This window comes from Syngnathus acus, chromosome 22, assembly GCF_901709675.1.
Source record: "Syngnathus acus chromosome 22, fSynAcu1.2, whole genome shotgun sequence".
NCBI lineage: Eukaryota > Metazoa > Chordata > Actinopteri > Syngnathiformes > Syngnathidae > Syngnathus > Syngnathus acus.
In genome coordinates, this window is record NC_051106.1 from 3,966,349 (window position 1) to 3,984,726 (window position 18,378).

The 18,378-nt window shown below is 43.4% G+C and overlaps 2 protein-coding genes across 5 annotated transcripts in view; both read right to left on the reverse strand.

Annotated features, from left to right (window-relative positions):
• plk4 (polo-like kinase 4 (Drosophila)) overlaps positions 1-12,094 on the reverse strand; it is a 17,564-nt gene extending 5,470 nt beyond the window's left edge. Inside the window, exons 1-15 of one of the 3 annotated variants that reach the window (XM_037240704.1) lie at positions 11,905-12,094; positions 10,582-10,677; positions 10,254-10,349; positions 9,800-9,914; positions 8,692-9,667; positions 8,522-8,613; positions 7,825-8,165; positions 7,646-7,750; positions 7,318-7,420; positions 7,084-7,233; positions 6,731-6,956; positions 6,551-6,653; positions 6,338-6,475; positions 6,151-6,257; positions 5,670-6,065 (exon numbers count right to left, since the gene is read on the reverse strand). In XM_037240704.1, the coding sequence (XP_037096599.1) occupies positions 5,957-6,065; positions 6,151-6,257; positions 6,338-6,475; positions 6,551-6,653; positions 6,731-6,956; positions 7,084-7,233; positions 7,318-7,420; positions 7,646-7,750; positions 7,825-8,165; positions 8,522-8,613; positions 8,692-9,667; positions 9,800-9,914; positions 10,254-10,349; positions 10,582-10,677; positions 11,905-11,934 (2,787 nt within the window). In that variant the 5' untranslated portion in view covers positions 11,935-12,094 and the 3' untranslated portion in view covers positions 5,670-5,956. Of the gene's footprint in view, positions 1-5,669; positions 6,066-6,150; positions 6,258-6,337; positions 6,476-6,550; positions 6,654-6,730; positions 6,957-7,083; positions 7,234-7,317; positions 7,421-7,645; positions 7,751-7,824; positions 8,166-8,521; positions 8,614-8,691; positions 9,668-9,799; positions 9,915-10,253; positions 10,350-10,581; positions 10,678-10,939; positions 11,143-11,904 lie in introns of those variants that run through there. The other 2 variants (XM_037240702.1, XM_037240701.1) reach the window with 2 other exon arrangements.
• Positions 12,095-12,315: 221 nt separating this feature from the next.
• On the reverse strand, positions 12,316-18,192 carry hspa4l (heat shock protein 4 like). 2 transcript variants are annotated; one of them, XM_037240775.1, is made up of 19 exons: positions 17,817-18,192; positions 17,070-17,127; positions 16,837-16,977; positions 16,655-16,777; positions 16,479-16,578; positions 16,221-16,354; positions 15,903-16,147; positions 15,762-15,838; positions 15,542-15,693; positions 15,357-15,463; positions 14,837-14,970; positions 14,533-14,729; positions 14,381-14,438; positions 14,143-14,297; positions 13,910-14,035; positions 13,720-13,827; positions 13,520-13,639; positions 13,192-13,353; positions 12,316-13,115 (listed from the first exon to the last, which is right to left on the reverse strand). In XM_037240775.1, exons 1-19 carry the CDS (start codon positions 17,921-17,923, stop codon positions 12,939-12,941), a joined length of 2,481 nt encoding a protein of 826 aa, XP_037096670.1. In that variant the 5' UTR covers positions 17,924-18,192; the 3' UTR covers positions 12,316-12,938. The 2 variants fall into 2 exon arrangements, with proteins under 2 accessions (XP_037096670.1, XP_037096669.1); XM_037240774.1 differs by having other exon boundaries at positions 14,143-14,295; positions 14,364-14,438.
• Between the last annotated feature and the right edge of the window lie 186 nt (positions 18,193-18,378).

Consider the following 18,378-nt stretch of genomic DNA (forward strand, 5'->3'; position numbering starts at 1 on the left):
CAAAAATGTTGCAACATCATCATAAGAAAAATAGCACACCAGTGTTGAACTTTCTAAAAACATACAGTAAACATATTTCAATATAATGCAAAAAATTAAGTGCGTATCATTATTTCATATTTTCATGTATTATCTATCGACATGTGTTGCTTCACCGCTTGTGTCAAAGGGTTAAAACTACCACAACAGCCCGTCTATGGCGTTTTGCATTATGTTAGCATTAAGCTAGAGCAGTGTTTTTCAACCGGGGTGCCGCGGTCGGTCTGATTTTATTATTGCATCGGCACATATTCAGTTTATGTGTGTGTTGCTGTGTGCTTTTGCTAACAGTGACAGACACTATGATGGTTGTGGTGCGTTTGCGGTCCAATGGAAATCAGAGCATGCAGTTCAACCGGAGAACCTGGATTGGTTATTTTTCACATCCATAAAATAAACAGTCAAGTCGAGACACCTCGACTGTGATATCCACTCAGCTGCTGTCAGAACAGCAGAGCGTCTTTAAAAGTGACTTTGTTCTTATTGTTGCAATATTTATAGACCTAGTCTAAAACAGTAAACAAAATCACGTTGATTCTTTTATTTGAATCACAATCACTTTAAATAGTTTATTTATTACACCGTCTAAAACCTTTTTAAAAAACGGTCACTTTTATTTAAAAAAGGAATACAATTTAGAGAATATTTCGTATTTATTTCTATTAAATTATTCGACTCTCCATACATATATATAGGAATAGGACTTTACGTCTTTCGTTGTAATATAACAGATTTTAATATAGGAGCTTAACAGATTTTTGTTGGCGGTGTGCCGCGAGATTTTTTCCAATGAAAAGGTGTGCCGTGAATGAAAAAAGGTTGGGAAACACTGAGCTAGAGGACCAAGTAAGAACAGGCCTTTGTTTTCCGCTGTTATTGGCGGTTGGAAAACTGCGTTGGAGTTCTACATTGTCCAACTTTTGGGGTGATTACATGATGCAGCAGATCAAGTACGGGACCCAAACAGAAACCGATAGAAACGGTTGGTGATGTTTCAAAAGGAATCCTATAATAAAGTCCCATAAACGTCATTCTGGGCTCCGCTCAGTCTGACGCCAGCTCGCAGTGTTTAGACCAGGAGTGTCAAACTAATTTTTTTCGCGGGCCGCATTGTAGTCCTAGCTTCTTTCGGAGGGCCATTATGACTGTCAACCCAAATAAATGGATGAGCACCTCATATTATATACAGTAAAAGCTACAAAACAAACTGACAAATAACTCCTTTTCAATTCAGACGAGTAAAAACTGGTCAAATATTTCAAAATAAGATATTAAAAGTGAAGACAATTTGCAATTCTAGTAATGATGCACAATTTGTCTTCGCGGGCCACATAAAATGATGTGGCGGGCCGTATCTGGCCCCCGGGCCTTGAGTTGGACACCTGTGGTTTAGACAGAGCCCCGGATTGATACCCACCCACTCCACCTGCACGTCATCTTCCTCACCTCCAAAGTAGTTTGGAGCCAAACATCATCACAATCTTTACAGCGCAAAGCCCTCATTATTATACATCTGCTCTTTGCGTCTTGTAACATTTTTCATTTGATTCCGAGAGCTGACATTGCTCATTAGTATTTGGCAAGCCGGAGATGTAAAAGGCAAAGTTTTTCCCTCGAAAAGACATTAAACCTGCTAAAATAACACCGTGAGTGGGACAAGACGGATGAGATGAGCGATCGGTGACCCTGGACACTTCCTGCTTGCAGAGGCAGTATGGGATCCCGACTCAGCTGCACAAATCTCACTTTACTGGCACATATTAATAGGAATTTTACTTGTTCCTGTCACTGCCCCTTTTTAAGTCTTCATTCCTTTTACGTGGAACAAAAATAAAAGCACAAATCATTGGCGAGGCCCATTTACAATCCTGTGACAGTGTGATGTGATTTTTATCCTGAAAACACAAAGGGGATTCTTCAAAGTATTTTCTTTTGAAATGCTCAAGTTGTTTTTTTTCTTATCGTTTCCTTAGACGAGAGGATTTGCTCTCCTCCGTTCATGGTGCTCAACACCGAGTGCAGCCCGGATGTGCTGGAGCAGATCAGGAATCACGGACTCACATTCCCGTTCAGTAAGTCGTCCCAGCCCATCGACACCTATTATGAAATAATCTTTCTCTGAATATACTATGTTGTCATCATTTGACGCATTTCCCTATTTTCATTTGCTTCCCAGTTTGCAAAACTCGAGTGGCCCATGGAACCAACTCCCATGAGGTAAGTGGCGCCTGCTGAATCAGCAACACTTTTTTATAATGACTGACACAATTCCGTTCCAGACAACCACACTTGTTAAATCTGTTTGCCAAACTTTATTGAGCCAAGGCACATATATTACCACAAAAAAAATCTAAAGGCAAGATACACAGTTTATTAAAGTAGCTTCTGCCATCTAGTGGAAGGCCATTTAATTGGTGGCAGAGATAGATGAAGCAAAAAAATGTTATTTGTAGAAAATAAACAATGAATCCTCAGTCTTAAAATATGTTGAATCTAAAAATAAGTTGTCCTAAATCAATCGTTCAAAAGTCTTGACAAATGTTTAAGTAGGTCTTTGTGACCTCCTCCCCCCCAGATGGCTATTATCTTCAGCGAGGATGACCTGAAGGATGTGAAACCCCCCTGCGTCATCCAGAATTTCATCAACCACAATGCCGTGCTCTACAAGGTATTTGTGGTTGGAGACTCCTACACAGTGGTGGAGAGGCCCTCCCTCAAGAATTTCCCCGCCGGGCCTGCAGGTAAGCAAATCAGGAAGATGTTCCCCCTTAAATGACCAATAAAAGATCTTGTAAAATGTCTTTATAGCCCCTTGAGAAAGGCTTTTAGGAAGAATTGACTTTTGTCCAAAAGGCTCAAATAGTCCAACATGTTCTAAATTCCCCAATGGTACAGTGTTCGTTTATAAACAGTCTAGATAAACTCAGCCAGCCTCTTCTGGGACTAAAAAAAACTAACAGTGCTGAGAGGACAGTTGGGAGCCCTTAGACAGGAGCGTTTCCTCAAAAAGTGGTATTTGTCGCCACCTACTGTTTACAATAAGCAATTACAATGCCGGTTTGTATATATATGTATGACTCACTTTTTCTTTGTTGTTTTCAGACAGGAAAGCCATTTTCTTCAACAGCCACAATGTTTCCAAGCCAGAGTCGTCCTCAGACTTGACCTCGGTATGACGCAGATCTTACCAGCACATCTCAAAAATCTATATGTATATATAATAGATTTTCATTTATTGGGTGTGGGTCTGTTTATTTTAGAGGGAGAACGTGGAGGGTGTGTCTCAGCCTCCCAGCGACGACGTCATCCGAGAACTGTCCAGGCGCTTGCGGCAGGCGCTGGGCGTGTCCTTGTTCGGCATCGACGTCATCATCAATAACCAAACTGGCCAGCACGCCGTCATCGACGTCAACGCCTTCCCTGGTATCTGCACGTCATCCTTAAGAGGATTTTTCTAACCTCTCATTCAAAATCTGTTACTTCCCGAGTTGGAATTATAAAACAATTCTGACATAACATTGAGTTATTTAACACCGTGCATACATGTGACGATCTTCCCGGGTCGCCAGGTTATGAGGGCGTCCCCGAGTTCTTCAACGAGCTGCTCAACCACATCAGCAGTGTGCTCCAGAGCCATGTCGGCCCATCCGACCCATCTCCCGCCGGCGAGCCACCCAAAGGTCTGAGCCCCGCTGCCGCCGCCTCCCCGTGGATGGTGGAGGGCGACACGGGACTGAAGGGCGCCCGTCACCAGCGGCTGGGCTGCAGCTCGCCCATGTCGCCCAACTTTCAACAGCACTGCGTGTCCACCATAGCCACAAAGGCCTCCTCCCAGTGACTCTGCCCCGTACCGCCCAGCCCCAGCAAGAACACACATTGTCACAACGGTGACAATAATGATTACTAAATCATAATCATTCAAATGATACTATCTCTAATCACAACCTTTTCCAGTGTAGTCCTTGCAAATGATGGTGATTGAGTGTAAAGCTTTTTCCTCTCTCTTTTTGCCTTTTTTTTTTTTTTTTTGTCCAATGGGACTTTTGTCAGTACTGTAATGTGAACCCTTTGGGAAGTCATTTGTATTTGCTGCAGTGACACCCGGCTCGGCATTTTCAGACTGGGGAAAGACGTGCCACTTGATGTGCAATGTGTGTGTGAGTGTGTGTGCGCGTGTTGTGCGTTGTGTTCAACACCACTGACTCCTCTATAAGGGGAGAGAGCGTGCGTTTGAACTAAAAGATAAGCTGTTGACTTTCCGAGTGCCATCAAATTTTAGACTTGAGTTGAACAGCTGAGAAGGAATTCTCAAAATGACCAAGTGAGCGCAAGAAGACATTCCGCTTTGTTTCGTCTTTCTTTTGTTTGTCTGCTTTTTTGTTCCACGAAATGAACTCTGCAAGATTCCATGATGAGATTCGTCGCAGCATTTCATAGAGTCAATTGTCTATTTTTTTTTTTTTTCCTCTTATGCTCACTGCCTTCCGAGCGTAATTTATTCCACTGATTGTTTTAGATCAAATATGCCGTCAACACTTTAAAGGAGATGATTAAATAACTAACATTGGTTAATGGGGCAGTTTGCTTGATTGGACCCCCCCACACACAACTTTTTTAAACATTCAGCTGAATGTGAATCCACCCAGTCAGCTGTAAATGTTTAAATAGCACATGTGGGATGTGATTTTTTTTTTTTTTCTTTTAAAATGTATTAAATGGGATTTTATGGGAAATCGTTTTATATGAATGACAGCATGTGAACAAATGTATTTACGAGAAGAAAAGGTTTGCTTTTCTTAAAAAAAAAAGACAAATTGGAGAACAAAGGTGTTAAAAGGGATAGATGTGTGCAAAACAGCCAAAATCTGGAAATTTGTCTTCCTCTAAGTCTGCTTCCTGGACACCTCAACTCTTCTTCCTCATCCATAGAGTTGATTTGGCAATGGAATTAAGTCTGCCTTTTTCCACGGGTCAGATGGGAATAAGTATTAAGCAGGAAATTGATAGATGTGTTATGACCCTTGGAGGCCCCCCAGATAGGGAAAAGGCTGCCCACCCCTGCTGTAAAGTCACATCATCTCACCAGCACTCAACACACTTGACCTTCATTTAAAGGCGTAGCCCAGGGGTGTCGAACTCCAGTCCTCGGGGGCCGCGTTCCAATATGTTTTCCAAGTTACCCTCGTTAAACACACCTGAGTGAAAAGTTGAAGGCATTTTCATGGTCTGCAGGAGCCCAACTTTTCACACAGGTGCACTAACGAGTGAATCTTGGAAAACATGTTGGAATGCGGCCCCTGAGGACTGGAGTGCGACACCCCTGGCGTAGCCTGAAGGGGGCAGGCTTAGAGAAAGCCCACATGTTCTGTTTTGTCACACTTTTACATGACCAAAAAAAAAAAAGGAAATCCTACCTGTGGTCACGTGTAAGCCCTCGTGTGATCATGATCAGCAAGCTCGCTTTCCACTTTCAAAATGTTTACTCCTTGGGTGTCATGTACAGTCGGTGTATATACGCCTAAGCTTGCTTCCATACAGTGCGTTGTTTAGTATGCATTGTCATGGAAAGGAATCCATAATTTGTTTTTTAATCAGTCAACTCACCGAGATGAAATAAATGAGTGGAAATCTCTCTGGCTTGTGTTTATAAGTCATGCTGTTAATAGTGTGTGAATCTTAATCCAATTTTCCACCCATAAAGAGCAGCAATTGAAAACCAAGCCTACAGACATTTATTGGCCCCTTGCTTGACGAATGCCACAATTCAACATAATGCACGGCTACAACACAAAATGATCACTCCATAAAAATTAGATATTTTCCATATTCCTCTGTACATGTAAAAAAATAAAACGGAATAAAGCTTTCTAACATACATAAACACGTAGATATTTACAAGAGGGTGAAGAAGTTAATGCTAATGTGTTTGTTGATGAGATCCCGGGTTGGCCAAGTGGGTGAGGATGGTGGAGAGGCATTGCAGCTTCTCCTTGATGTGCTCGGGAAGCTTGACGTTCTCCTTGTACCTGCGATCAGCAGATGCTCTTCTTTAGTTTTACAGAGTCTAAGTCAAACTATTCACCCATCGTGTTGGTGAAGTAATGAAATAACCTGGTGACGCGTCCTTCCGGAGAGGTGTACTTGATGCTGGAATCACCGGCCTGGACCAAAAGCTGAGAGCCGTCGTTGAACTGCACCCACACTTCGCCGCTCGTCAGCTGAGAAGACCGCACGGAGCATTTGGGTAAACATCTCCGGACGTGTAGTTTATTTTAACAAGTCGGGGGTCGCCAATTACCTGCGAAGCCCAGCCCACATTAGGCACAAAAATGGACTTGACCACTTTGCCCGTGTACTGAAGGCTGTCCTGACACACTGGAGAGATTTGTTTACTCAGACTGGCTGAGGTGAAGTCGGAGCCATCGTAGGAGATCATCTAAAAAAAAACAGTTTTTCTTTTAAAGATGTTTTTTCTTTGAGTGGTTGTCTCGACATATTGCTGGAGACTTACCGAAGGAGTGATTTTTGGAGGTTGGGGAGGTGAAACGTGAGCAGGAGGAGCATGCTGGGAAGGAAGTGATGTTGTCAGCGGAGATTCAGGGATGACGGGCCTCCTAAAAAAGATCAAGATTATTAAAAAAAAGATACAATATATGACAACTCATTATATTGTCTTCATTTGAGTATTTACCTTCCAATGATGATAGGGAAGAAGGGACCTTTCTGAGTGAGTCTCTCCTCCCCCGCGATGGCAGCTTCCAGAGACAGACACAAGTGGTGGCCTTCATCCGCCAACTTGGCATACACCCGGCTCTCGGTGCTCAGGCCGCTCAGGTCCACCTCGCTCTTCACCGTATACGACTTGCCACTCGTCTCCACCACGTGCAGCAGCCCCGACGTCTTATGGCTCTTTGCCCCTGCAAAAATGTGTCAGGGACTCACAGTCAAATGACATCAACTCACTTTGGGTCTTTCCAGCAAAAAAGATGTTGCAAATAAATCTGAGAGGACGTTAAATGCCTTCGAGCATAGTCAGTGCCTCACCGTCATAGAAGCAGACCTCCAGGTCAGCGTTGGGGGAGTTCTCCATCAACATGACCTTTGCGTGCTTGGTGTAGAGGGTCACTTTGGGGGTCTTGGATTTGACCAGCTGCACAAACTTGGAGGCGTACTGATACTTTTTCCAGTATTTTTCTAACGCAACACACAAACATGACGAAGGGATTGCGATGAAATAACAGTGTGTTTTTGGTTTTTGCCCTTACAGTACATTCTCACCTGGAAGATCCTCATATTTGTAAAGGAAGACCTCTTTTGGGGGAGCAGGCGGGGAGTCCAGGACAGGAAAGCCTTTACCACCAATGGGTTGGTATATTGTCACCTACCAGAAAGAACATAAGGTTGATTACCAAACCTTGGTGTGACACCAGAAGATATTTTTGGGATTGCAACAATTTCACTTGCTGTAATTTCTCAAGTATTGCAAGATTGACTGCTGTATCACTTTCTACCACTAGAGGGTGCTAATCGACTGTGAAATGCTCATTTGGAGTTTGATTCCTGTTCCATAATGGCTAAGAGTGCGATTGTGATATGAAGAGCTCACCTTTGAACCATCTGAGGAAATCCGAATGACTTCCTTGACCCTCTCCTGTCCATTTAGGCACTTTAAGAGCTCCATGCAGACCTCGCCTGTGTCCAGGATGCTCACCTGTGAAGAGGACGCGCTTCCTGTCAGTGAGTCAACTTAAGTACAAAGGTATCATGATGTCTGACGGCACTTACAACAGTATTTTTGGTTTTCTGTCTGATGGGCTTGAGCCTGGAGGTACAAAGAGGCGGGACGAGGTCGTTCAGAGTCTTCTTCTCGTCAACGCTGGTTTTGACCGAGAGCAACTGTGAGGAGGAGGAGGTGGAGGACGAGCAGTGAGGAGGCTGGAGGTGGGTTCCGGGTATATTCTCTCTCTGGTACACGTCCACGTTCGAGGGGTGGGGGCGCTGCGGGCCGCGATGGGGGTCGGCAGACCGGTTCACGGGCTTTTCCGTCCACGAGCCGTGTCCTCTGTCGCTGTGCAAACTGACGCCGTTGCTGTGAGTGCTTCTGTCAATGGGCCTTCGACCACATCCTGAGAATGGAAAGACAACATTTGGCAAGATCTGCTTGAGCCGCTGCTTTAAATCCTGTTTGGAGTATTTAAAGCTACTGTTTTTATATGCTGTTTTTTATGCTGCAGATTACAAAGGTGAGCACAGCCAAGATTGGATCTACTAAAGGGCGATGAGGAAAAACATTAGCAGGTTTATCTGGTCTATAAAGAATCAGAGCCAAGCGGAAGGTAAAGAAAAATTATATTGTACGACATAAAAGTAGCAAAGTATTAATAGTCAGATCCATCCAAAAAAGAATCCAGCCATCTATCAATGTAGCAAATCTATCCATCCCTCCAGTTGGTACACTGTTTTGAAAGAAAGAAAAGATTACCATCGTTATTGAGCCAGTTCGTAACTCCCTCCATGTCCTGATACTGAAGGCTTGGTGGATGTGCCGTCTGTGCGGAGAACAAGTACGCTGGGCTAGAAACCAAAAAAAAAAAAGAGTCAAATTAATAAACCGAGTGCTTATGGCCAATGAGACTTTCGATGAATGCTTACTTTGCAAACTGCTTGACAGGAGGTGAAGGGGTCTGCCCATGTTCCGGGAATGGAGTGGAGGGGAAAAGCGGTCTTCCAATAGCTGTCAGTGATTCTTCTGAGTGAGACCGGCCCTGCTCGGCCTGATCGGGCCCTTGGTGCGGTCTGGAGGAGCCGTAGCGATCTGTGGAGTGGGCTCGACGTAGGTAGTGGGGGTGGAGGTGCTCACTCCGTCCTCCATGAGGCAGCCTGCCCCTGCCATCGTTGGGGAACCTGTCCAGTGACTGCTGCTGCTGCCGCTGATCCCTGTCCTCAAAGCAGATCCGACCAGGCTGGAACGGAAGACCTTGCACGGCCGGCAAGCGGTTGGGCAGCGCTGAGCTGACGACGTGCCTCGTCCTCCTCTGGAGACGGCTGCCGCTGCTGCCCGACGTGGAGGAGGTGCAGCCGGTGGAGATGGTGGCGATACCGCTGTCCATGGAGTCATCGTCACCTGGGGACTGATTTTGTCTTCTGGTTCTGCCCAACGGTTTCTGGGTCATAAAAGGGTGGTCCAGCACCGTGGACAGGCTGGGTCGGTAGTCGGGATTCCTTTGCAGAAGCTGATGGATCAGATCCTGGGCCTGCAGTGAAATGTGGCCAGGCATTTTGTAATCCCCGAGTACCACCTTGGAGAGCGTGTGTTTGATCGTGTCCGTGTCAAACGGGGGGCGGCCCACGAGGAAGGCGAAGAACATGCAGCCCAGGGACCAGACGTCGGATTCCAGGCCGTGAGCGCTCCGTGTGGCCACCTCGGGGGAGATGTAGTTGGGCGTCCCGCACATGGTGAAGTGCTTCTCGTTGGGGAGTTTGAGCTGGGTGGCCAGGCCGAAGTCTGCGATCTTAATGTTCATGTTGTCGGTGAGCAGCAGGTTGGACAAGGTCAGATCCCGATGCAAGATGCCGTGGGTGTGTAAGTAGAGCATCCCTTTCACTATTTGATGCATGAAGTGTCTCGCTGTGGATGGGCAGCCATAAACGAAAAAAATCAGATGATTGTTCTTGAACCACGTGACAGCGTATTCTTCTGTTCATTGCACCCTCGTATATTACAAATATGAATGTTTGGTTTCAACAGAAAACTTCTGACCTTCCTCCTCAGAAAATGGCACCTTGCGTTCTTTCAGGTAGCGGCCCATCTCCCCATTATGGCACATCTCCAACACCAGGTACACATAGTTGCTGTCTTCAAAATAATTGTAAAGCTGTAAAACAAACAGGAGGTGCAGTTGAGGTTTGAATAAGTCAACACAAAATAGATATTCCAGTAAATGAAAACGAAGAGATTAAAATGCACAGATGCTTTTATAACTTCTACTTCAAACATGCTATAATTAATGAAAGCTAAAACATAATGTCATGTTTTTCTTTTTCATGAGGCAATACTGAGTATTTCCACAAGTCAAAACAAAAACACAATGAGGAAGTCTTTGAAATAAAATGAACTGTTGAAAAGAAGACAATACTGGCGAGGTATTTACCAATCCAGTCTTTGTTGCGTAACCATGGCAACACTAACAAAACACAAAAGTGTGTGTGTTTACCTCAAGTACGGAAGGGTGCTTTAACCGGCAGTGAATCTCGACCTCGTTTGTCACACGCTGGACCATCCCGGCTTTGTGCATGACTTTTTTGTCAATCTGCAAACGGAGACAGAAGTCAAAAATGACGTACCTAACAGAAATATGCAAATTCTGAACAGTCAATCTGTTGCGTGTAAAATGAAACACCGACATACGGTGGTGAGCCATAACGCCCCGATTGTACCTCAACAGCCTTTGTTGACAGCTGTGTGGGCGTAGGTTCTTGTCGGCTAGACTTTTCTTTCTAGCTAACGCTAATAACGTGTCATTAACCAGGTCTCATTCTTACCATTTTGATGGCAACCTCCAGACCCGTCTTGAGAGATTTTGCCCGGTAAACACAGGCAAAGGAGCCTTTGCCCAGAAGGGTGAGGACTTCAAAGTCCTGAAAAGTAAACAACAATGCATAGTATTATTTAAAGCACAGAAAACGGATCAGGACACAAACATACAATTTATAAAGACATCTTATGAATTGACAACAAACACTTCAAATGTCAAATCTGGAATTCAACCTTGAACTTCACAAATGTGAAATCAATACACAAGCACAAATTATAAACACATTGGAAAACCAATAGATGTCTAGCAACTACTGATCTTACTAGAAATGGCATTTGATCCAAATTAGACCAAAAGCCTGATACCTCAATTTTGAACTCCGGGGTAAAACACAATCTCTCCTCTTCATCTTCACTGCAGTTGTGGAAGTCATTGAGTACCCTGGGGTACATGCTGCCTGGATGCAGGATGCGACGCGTTGAGAAGAACGCGAGATTTGCCCAAACACTTGAAGGCCGACACAAACGCTTAACGGCCGTACAAGCCAAGAACATCTGACGCCGTCAGATGGCCAACCACAACCTGCAATTATCCCGGCGCGCTTCCCGCGAATCACTTGGAGCCGTCTCTAAGCAGCGGCGAGTGGGCGTCAACACGCTCACCACGCTTTAACAATCATGATAATAATGATAACAATAATATATAATTATCTTTTGACCCAAATTGTATTATATTCAATCCAACTGATTTTAAAGCGTAAGAACAATAATAAACATGTTTTTTTTCCATTGGCAGTACACCCCCAAAAAAGTCTATTTTGTATATACAAATAGAAGCATCAGTGTTTGCCATTTTGTTCAACCTATCAAATCATAAAAGTACTGCAAAATTTGGGATGTATTAGGCATAAAAAAATGATGTAGTTAGTATTTAACAACAAAGAAATATACAATATTTATATTAATGACTAAGAACGTACTTTTGTGTATAAATAATATTAATAAAGTACATATCAATACGGTAATAAGAAAAAGTAAAAATTGACGAATAGTGATGAGAACTAACAAAATCAAACAAATGCATGCGAATTTGGACTAGAAAAGGCAGACAAACTCCAAACAAACAAGCAGAACTTGTCTACAAAGTAAATTCATAAACAAGCAGAAAGTAAATTTAAAGAGTAAATTCAGTAGCCGTAATATCAGTGTAAGCACAGATATAATCATAAAATGCGTCTTTAAACTCAGTAAGCAACAACACCGCATTTCCGCGAGCGGGCTATTGTATGAACTGCCCTTGCTAGCCATAGCAAGCTAACCTAAACACTCACCTCAATTCGATCGCCGATCGAAACGCTCATCGTACGTGTTTTTGTCGTTACAAATGCATGTAAAATTGTGTTGAAGTAATCATTTCATCGATATCCGTCCAAGCGGTTCTCAAAGGGCAAACGCGTCGTGTTGTTGTAATCCCCTCCAAAACGGTGACTTCTCCATTTTTGAAAATGTGCGCTCGATCGCCTGCGCGTCTACGTCAGCTGACGTCATCAAAAAAAAAAAAAAAAGAAACAACCCTAGACTCCGCCTCTTAAGCAACTCATGGGAAACAAGACGGGGAGAAATACTTGTAATAAATGTCAAACCCATTTTATATATTTTTTTTATAACATACCAATAATTCACTTGGTAAACAATCGCTATTTAATCTCAACCGCAAAAAATACGATTGCACAATAGATGACTCTTGTTTTTACTTGTTTTAATGTTTATTTTTTTCAACTTAAATCCTAAATGCAAACTTACAAGAAAATCAACATGAAAAATCGGTGTGCATAAGAAGTTGATTTGCATCACCTCCTACAAAGTCTATAAGTCAGCTCATGATACCATAGGGAATGTGTTCTTCTATACCTTAAATATGATGGCTTATATTAAATATTAAAATAGAATTTAACTCCCAAATGTGTTACATACAAATATATCTTGTAGAATCAACACTACTGCATACAAACTAACAAATTGGTGACAACTGTTGGCTACTGTAGTTCTTTGGGTCTCTCTCAGGGGTCACACTCTACAATAGAGGGCACAAAAGGCAAATGCTTCCTTTAAGCAAAAGGTCGAACATTTCAATATATTGCATGGTTTGCTTAATAATCAAAAGCTTTTGAGAGCAGAAGCACACCAAAGTCACACATGAGGATGGACAGAAGAGTGCAAACTGAAATTATGGAGATGAACAAATCCACCTGTGTGGATGGCGAGGATTGAAAAGTGGTCCCAGGTACTGTAACGCTATCCCTACTGTCTACTTGGTCGCTGATGGTCGTCATAGTGATGGACGTGGAGATGTCAGAGAATTTTCTTAGTCCACTTCCATCTCCTTTGTCGTATGTTTTGCGTGTTGACTTTCCTTGGCGTCCCCAGCCCCATCTGGGCCTTGCTTGGCTGTCGGGTCGTTGTTTTGGTCGATCACCTCGTGCGTCTCCTCCACCGTGGGCTTGGACTTGTTGATCACTGTGGTGCACACATCTTGCACCTCCTGCATGGAGGTCACAAGTGTGTTAGAGTCAGAGCAGATATAGCGAGACTTATAATTGGGGGAAGAATTGACGTACCTGTATTTTGGCAATGACATCTGCTACTTTGACAACGGGATCTTGAGTGACGGCCAGTTTACTCTGCACATTGATCTGACTATTCATCCACACCATGCTTTCATTCAAGCACTTCTCAACAGTGTTGACATCTTCTGCAGCCAAATGGAGATAACGCTCATCCTGTGGACAATTTGGAATCTCATTAATCATCCTGGAATGCACGTTTTAAAGTTAAGTGAAAAAAAGAAAAGAAAATGAATTTCACTTCAAATCAACTTCTCATGCACTCTCTTCCATTTAATATTCAAATGCAGTGAAAGGACATATTAAAAAAAATAATAATCACCTTTTGTTTGTAAGCGTCCACAAACTTCATGTAGAATTGTAGTCTCTTGCCAAGCTCCTCAAAAGCCTTTGGCCGCTCCTCGTGCTCTCTATGCCGGTCTTGAATAGGTTGACCCAGACTCTACAGAGGACAAATGTGCATAATATATTCGAAGCACATGCTAATTTTAGTAACCCATCAATTACACAATGAAACGAAACCTTGAGTGCATCCAGCTTTTCCACATAAACGTCTTTGGATTGGTCCTCCCCTTCCTCATACAACCAGTTTGCAGTGTCCTCCAGAAGCAATGTCAACTTGTTGCTATCCTATTTGTTGCACACACATTTTAAGAATCAATTCTTTTGAATATCCAACACAATAAAATAAGAAAAAAAAAACAGCACTTACTTCATGTGTGATATACTTTTCATAGATGCCACAGACTTTGTTTCGGAGCTCATAAACATATTCCTCCACAGTGTTTTTAGCATCATTCGCTTCTTTTACCTGTTTGTCTTGCACGATCATCTGACGCTGTGAAATCCCACCCAAGAAAACAGAGTCATCATTTACAATATTACATTATGATCGTAATCTTGCGGTACCCATCGGTCTTTCAAAAGACCAGATGGGAGACTCACCTCAAATTGGACAAAATTAGACAGCACTTGGCTGTCGAGCTGTCTGATATTGCTGGCCACAACGGGCAAGTCAGCACTCTTCACCTTCATTTTGGTTTTGCTCCCTGCTACTGCTGCTGGATCCTGCTTGTCCCCTGCACCACCGGCACCCCCCTGCATCACAAAACATGATTAGCTTTTAGCTTTTAGCAAGGAAAACAAAGGTGGTCTATCCCGCTAACCTTATTAGGACAAGTGTTATCTTCATTCGGCTGGTCCCCTTGACTTTGGACTTCTTGGTCAACCTGCATTTTGGTCTGACAAATATAATTGACAATGAAATGAAAAATACAAACTGATTAATGATGTAAAAGTGTTGAAATTTGAAATCTGGAGCTGAAATGCTTCTACCTGCTCCTCGACTTTGCCTTCATTTTGCACAAGCGGCTCTGCGTCGATCTGCATGTCCTCCCCTTCTCCTTTCTGTTTCTCAATCAAGGAGGCACCAGCCACACTGAAGATTCCATGAACATTAAAGCGCACCTTGACCTTCACTTTGGAGCTTTCTCCATCTGGCTGGGGCACCACATTCTGGACTGAAAAGCATCCTGGCAAGAAAGGGGAAAAACAGTTTCTGAATTTAATATAGATAGCCTTAAAATCCAAAGCTTCGGTGTTGATGATATTCATGGAGTGAATAATAATTCAACATTACCTATCCTACAATCTGGATATGGAAGTTCGTGAGGGCAGCAGTAAAAGGCTTCAAGTTCAAAAGGCTCCTTCTTATGGAAGGTGATGACTTTGGAAAAAGGGGCAGCATGATTCTTACTGAAAACCTCACACTCTCTAATACAAAAAAAAACCAAAAGGGAAAGAAATTTAGATGTTGGAAACTTGAAGACTGTAATGGCAAATGTGAGAAATGTTGACAGCCATACAACCTGAAATCAAACTTGCTCTGACATATTAAAAAAAAAAAAAGAAATCTGGCTACTCAATGAAGACTGAAGTTAATGATCAGTTACATAATTAACAATCATTAATATACGATACTTATATCACCACTAATAAAATAAAATAAAACCTTTCCCCGAACAGTTAATAAATGCTGGGTGGAGGCTGTAATATTTTACTGGCCCATCTCACTCGGCATCAAATTAGGCCATTCGTAGCCCCTAAGCTACATAAAATTGAGTCCCCTTGGAGGAGTGTAAAATGAGACGTGGCCTCACCCGAGTCCATCCTCTGTTGATGATTTCCAGCGAAGAGTAATGGGGAAGGGAACAGCATCAGTGATGGAGAACTCACGCACTTTAAACGCTGGAGACAAGATTGCACACTACAACAGAAAGACACAAAAATCAAAACGTTGACACACAGTAAGATTTATTCCAGAAAATGGAAAGAAAACGGCCACCTGAAGAGCAGAACCTCTGGCGACAGCCTCATCAGCGTTGAGCGTGGTGCTGACATCTTTGCCAAAGAATTTGCCGATCCGGTCTTTGACGGCCGGCATTCTCGTCGCGCCTCCGATTATCTCCACAGAGTAGATGTCGTCGCGGTTTAGCTCTGCCAAACAACATGTTGACTTAACATCACCTGACGTAACCTGGGCGGATTAAATCATAGGGACGTACTTGATTGTTCGAGAGCGGCCTTCAGCGGCAGCTCTACGCGCATGAAATACTGTGCACACATCTCTTCAAAATGGCCCCTGTGGGTTAGAAATAAGGTTAAAAATTATATCACATGCAAAATAGCAACGTCGTCTTTTGGACCTGTTCATCCTGCTGGAAACATCGATGTCATTCATGAAGCACTCGATGTTAAGGGGCAGGTCTGAGGAGTTGGCACTCATCAGCTTCTTGAGCTTCTCACACTCCTGATACAGACGCAGCACAGCCCTCGGGTTGTCTCGCACTTGCAGCTTGTATTTGACTTTGAACTCCTCGCAGAAGTAATTCACCAAGGCCTCGTCAAAATTACGCCCGCCCAGGGAGGGGTCGAACGCCGTGGCGAGGACCTGGTGGCCAAGCATTGGTGGAGCTCATTGAGCAAAAGCTTGAGAATTGAAATGGAAGGCGACTCGGACTGACCTTGAGTTTGCCTTTGTTGAAGGATGTGATTGCGACCTGGTAAGATGAATGTCCCATGTCCACAAACACAACATTGCGAGGCTTCTCCTCTGGAGTGGGAAGGTCCTGTTTGTAGATCCCATAGGCTAACGCCACTGCCAAATCAAATAGAATAATCTCAACCTTGCTGCATTTGAATGGAATTATGCTAATATTTGCATTCCAATTCATATACTATAGGTTAAAAGTCGCTTCTGCCTATCTTCTAATTCTACTGACCTGCAGTGGTGTCATTTATCAGCCGTAAACAATTGAGCCCGGCTATTTGCGTAGCATCCAACACGGACCGTCGCTCAGCATCTGTAAAGAAGCAGGGGACCTAAGGCACAAAAACAAACATGGTTGAATTTGTGAAGCTCATGAGTAGAATCAGCAGGAATGTTTGAATCACTCACAGACACCACGCAGTCCACCACGGGTTTCTTCAGGGCGCCCTCTGACGTCTCCTTCAGTTTGCTGAGCAGCATCCCCGTGATCTGCTGCACTGTGAACACTTTGTCCTCATCCAAATAACGCACCTGGGAAACACACTTTGCTATTTATTGCTCTCATGAATTCAATTCTGTAAACATTTTACCTTAATTCCAGTGGTTCCATCAGCCAGTTTATCCAAACGGTAAGGTAGTTTGTTTTTTTCTGCTTGCACAAAGGGGTCGTCGAATGCTCTGCCATGGAATCTTTTGAAGCCATGGACTGTATTTTTGAAGTTTGTTATCATCTGTAGGGGGAGCGGGGACAAAATTGTTTGCACATTTAAGTCATTTCAACTGAGTCACTTTGAATATGAGGACAGTAGGTGAATGTCCTTACTTGACTCTTGGCTGCATTTCCAATGATGCGGTTTTTGGTGGCAAAAGACACACAAGCCCTTGATGGGGATGAGGAGAGACAAGTACATCAGCAGATGAAGTGAACTATGGAGAAATAATCAAGCTAAGATGTATGTGGCTGACGGAGAACAAATTTAATGACTGAGTGAGAGCAGAGAATTAGCCACTTTTCAATTTTGGATAGTTCACACAACAGGGGGAAAGACAAACAAACAAAGGCAGGATTGTTCATCTTCAATGGCATGTTTGTGTTGTTGTGACAATATTTTTTTTGTATTGAAACACTAGAATACTCCAAGTTTTATTGTTTTCAATGCTAATTTCTAACCCTTCAAGGGGAAATTGTATTTTTGGTGAGAAAAAAAACATGATGTACAGAGGTCAAGTTGAACACAAGAGATGGCAAGTTGCTTTCAAGCCGCTTCCAGGCAAGTTTTAACTTAAACACACACCGCTTCACTTCTACTGTGTGTTACAACTGCGCGTGCTGACATTTTTATTCATTTCGACTTCTCTTAACCTGTTTAGGTTGAAAGTAAAAGGCCTTCCTCCCATCCGGAGGCAGCAGCATCCCTGCCCTGTCTGCAGCCTGCATCAGCGCCGCTTGTCAAAACGTCACACAAGACGCACACATTGCGTAACAATCACGCAACTGGACGGCTTTTTTTTTTTCCGCGATGACGCCCGTCTTTTATTCATTTATTTATTTCATTATTGTTATACTTACGGCGTGCATCTGTCACTGTATTCGTTGGCGATGGTCTCAATGCCACCGCTCCTGGCAACGGCAATGTAGCAATTTAGGAAACCCACATCAATGCCGACCACTGACATGTTGGAAGATCTTATTTACCCTCCTAAGACACTTATCCTTGTGCACTTGTCACCTTGTCAGGAAAATAGTATCCCGCTATTCTATTTAAATAAAAATAAATATACGACTCCTTTGAAAATTAACACGTCCGTCAACTACAAGCGCACTGAGTAAATTACGCGCTGTTATGTAATTCGGGTTGTTTATAGCCTACTCATCCGGCGTAATCCTAAAGCAAACGATGACCAGAGCGGTTTCTCCAACTCCGAGGCGACCGTAAACATCACTAAAGGATCTAAGAATCTGATGCGTGTAAGACCCGCCTTCACACGTCACTGATTGGTGTGTCATCCTCTCTGCCTTTACGTGATTGGTGCGTGCAGCGGTCGATAGCGGAACAATCGAGAACTCGCTGGAAAATGGGAACCTTTGTAAACGTCATAACAGTGCTACGATGACGAAGACAATTAGCGAT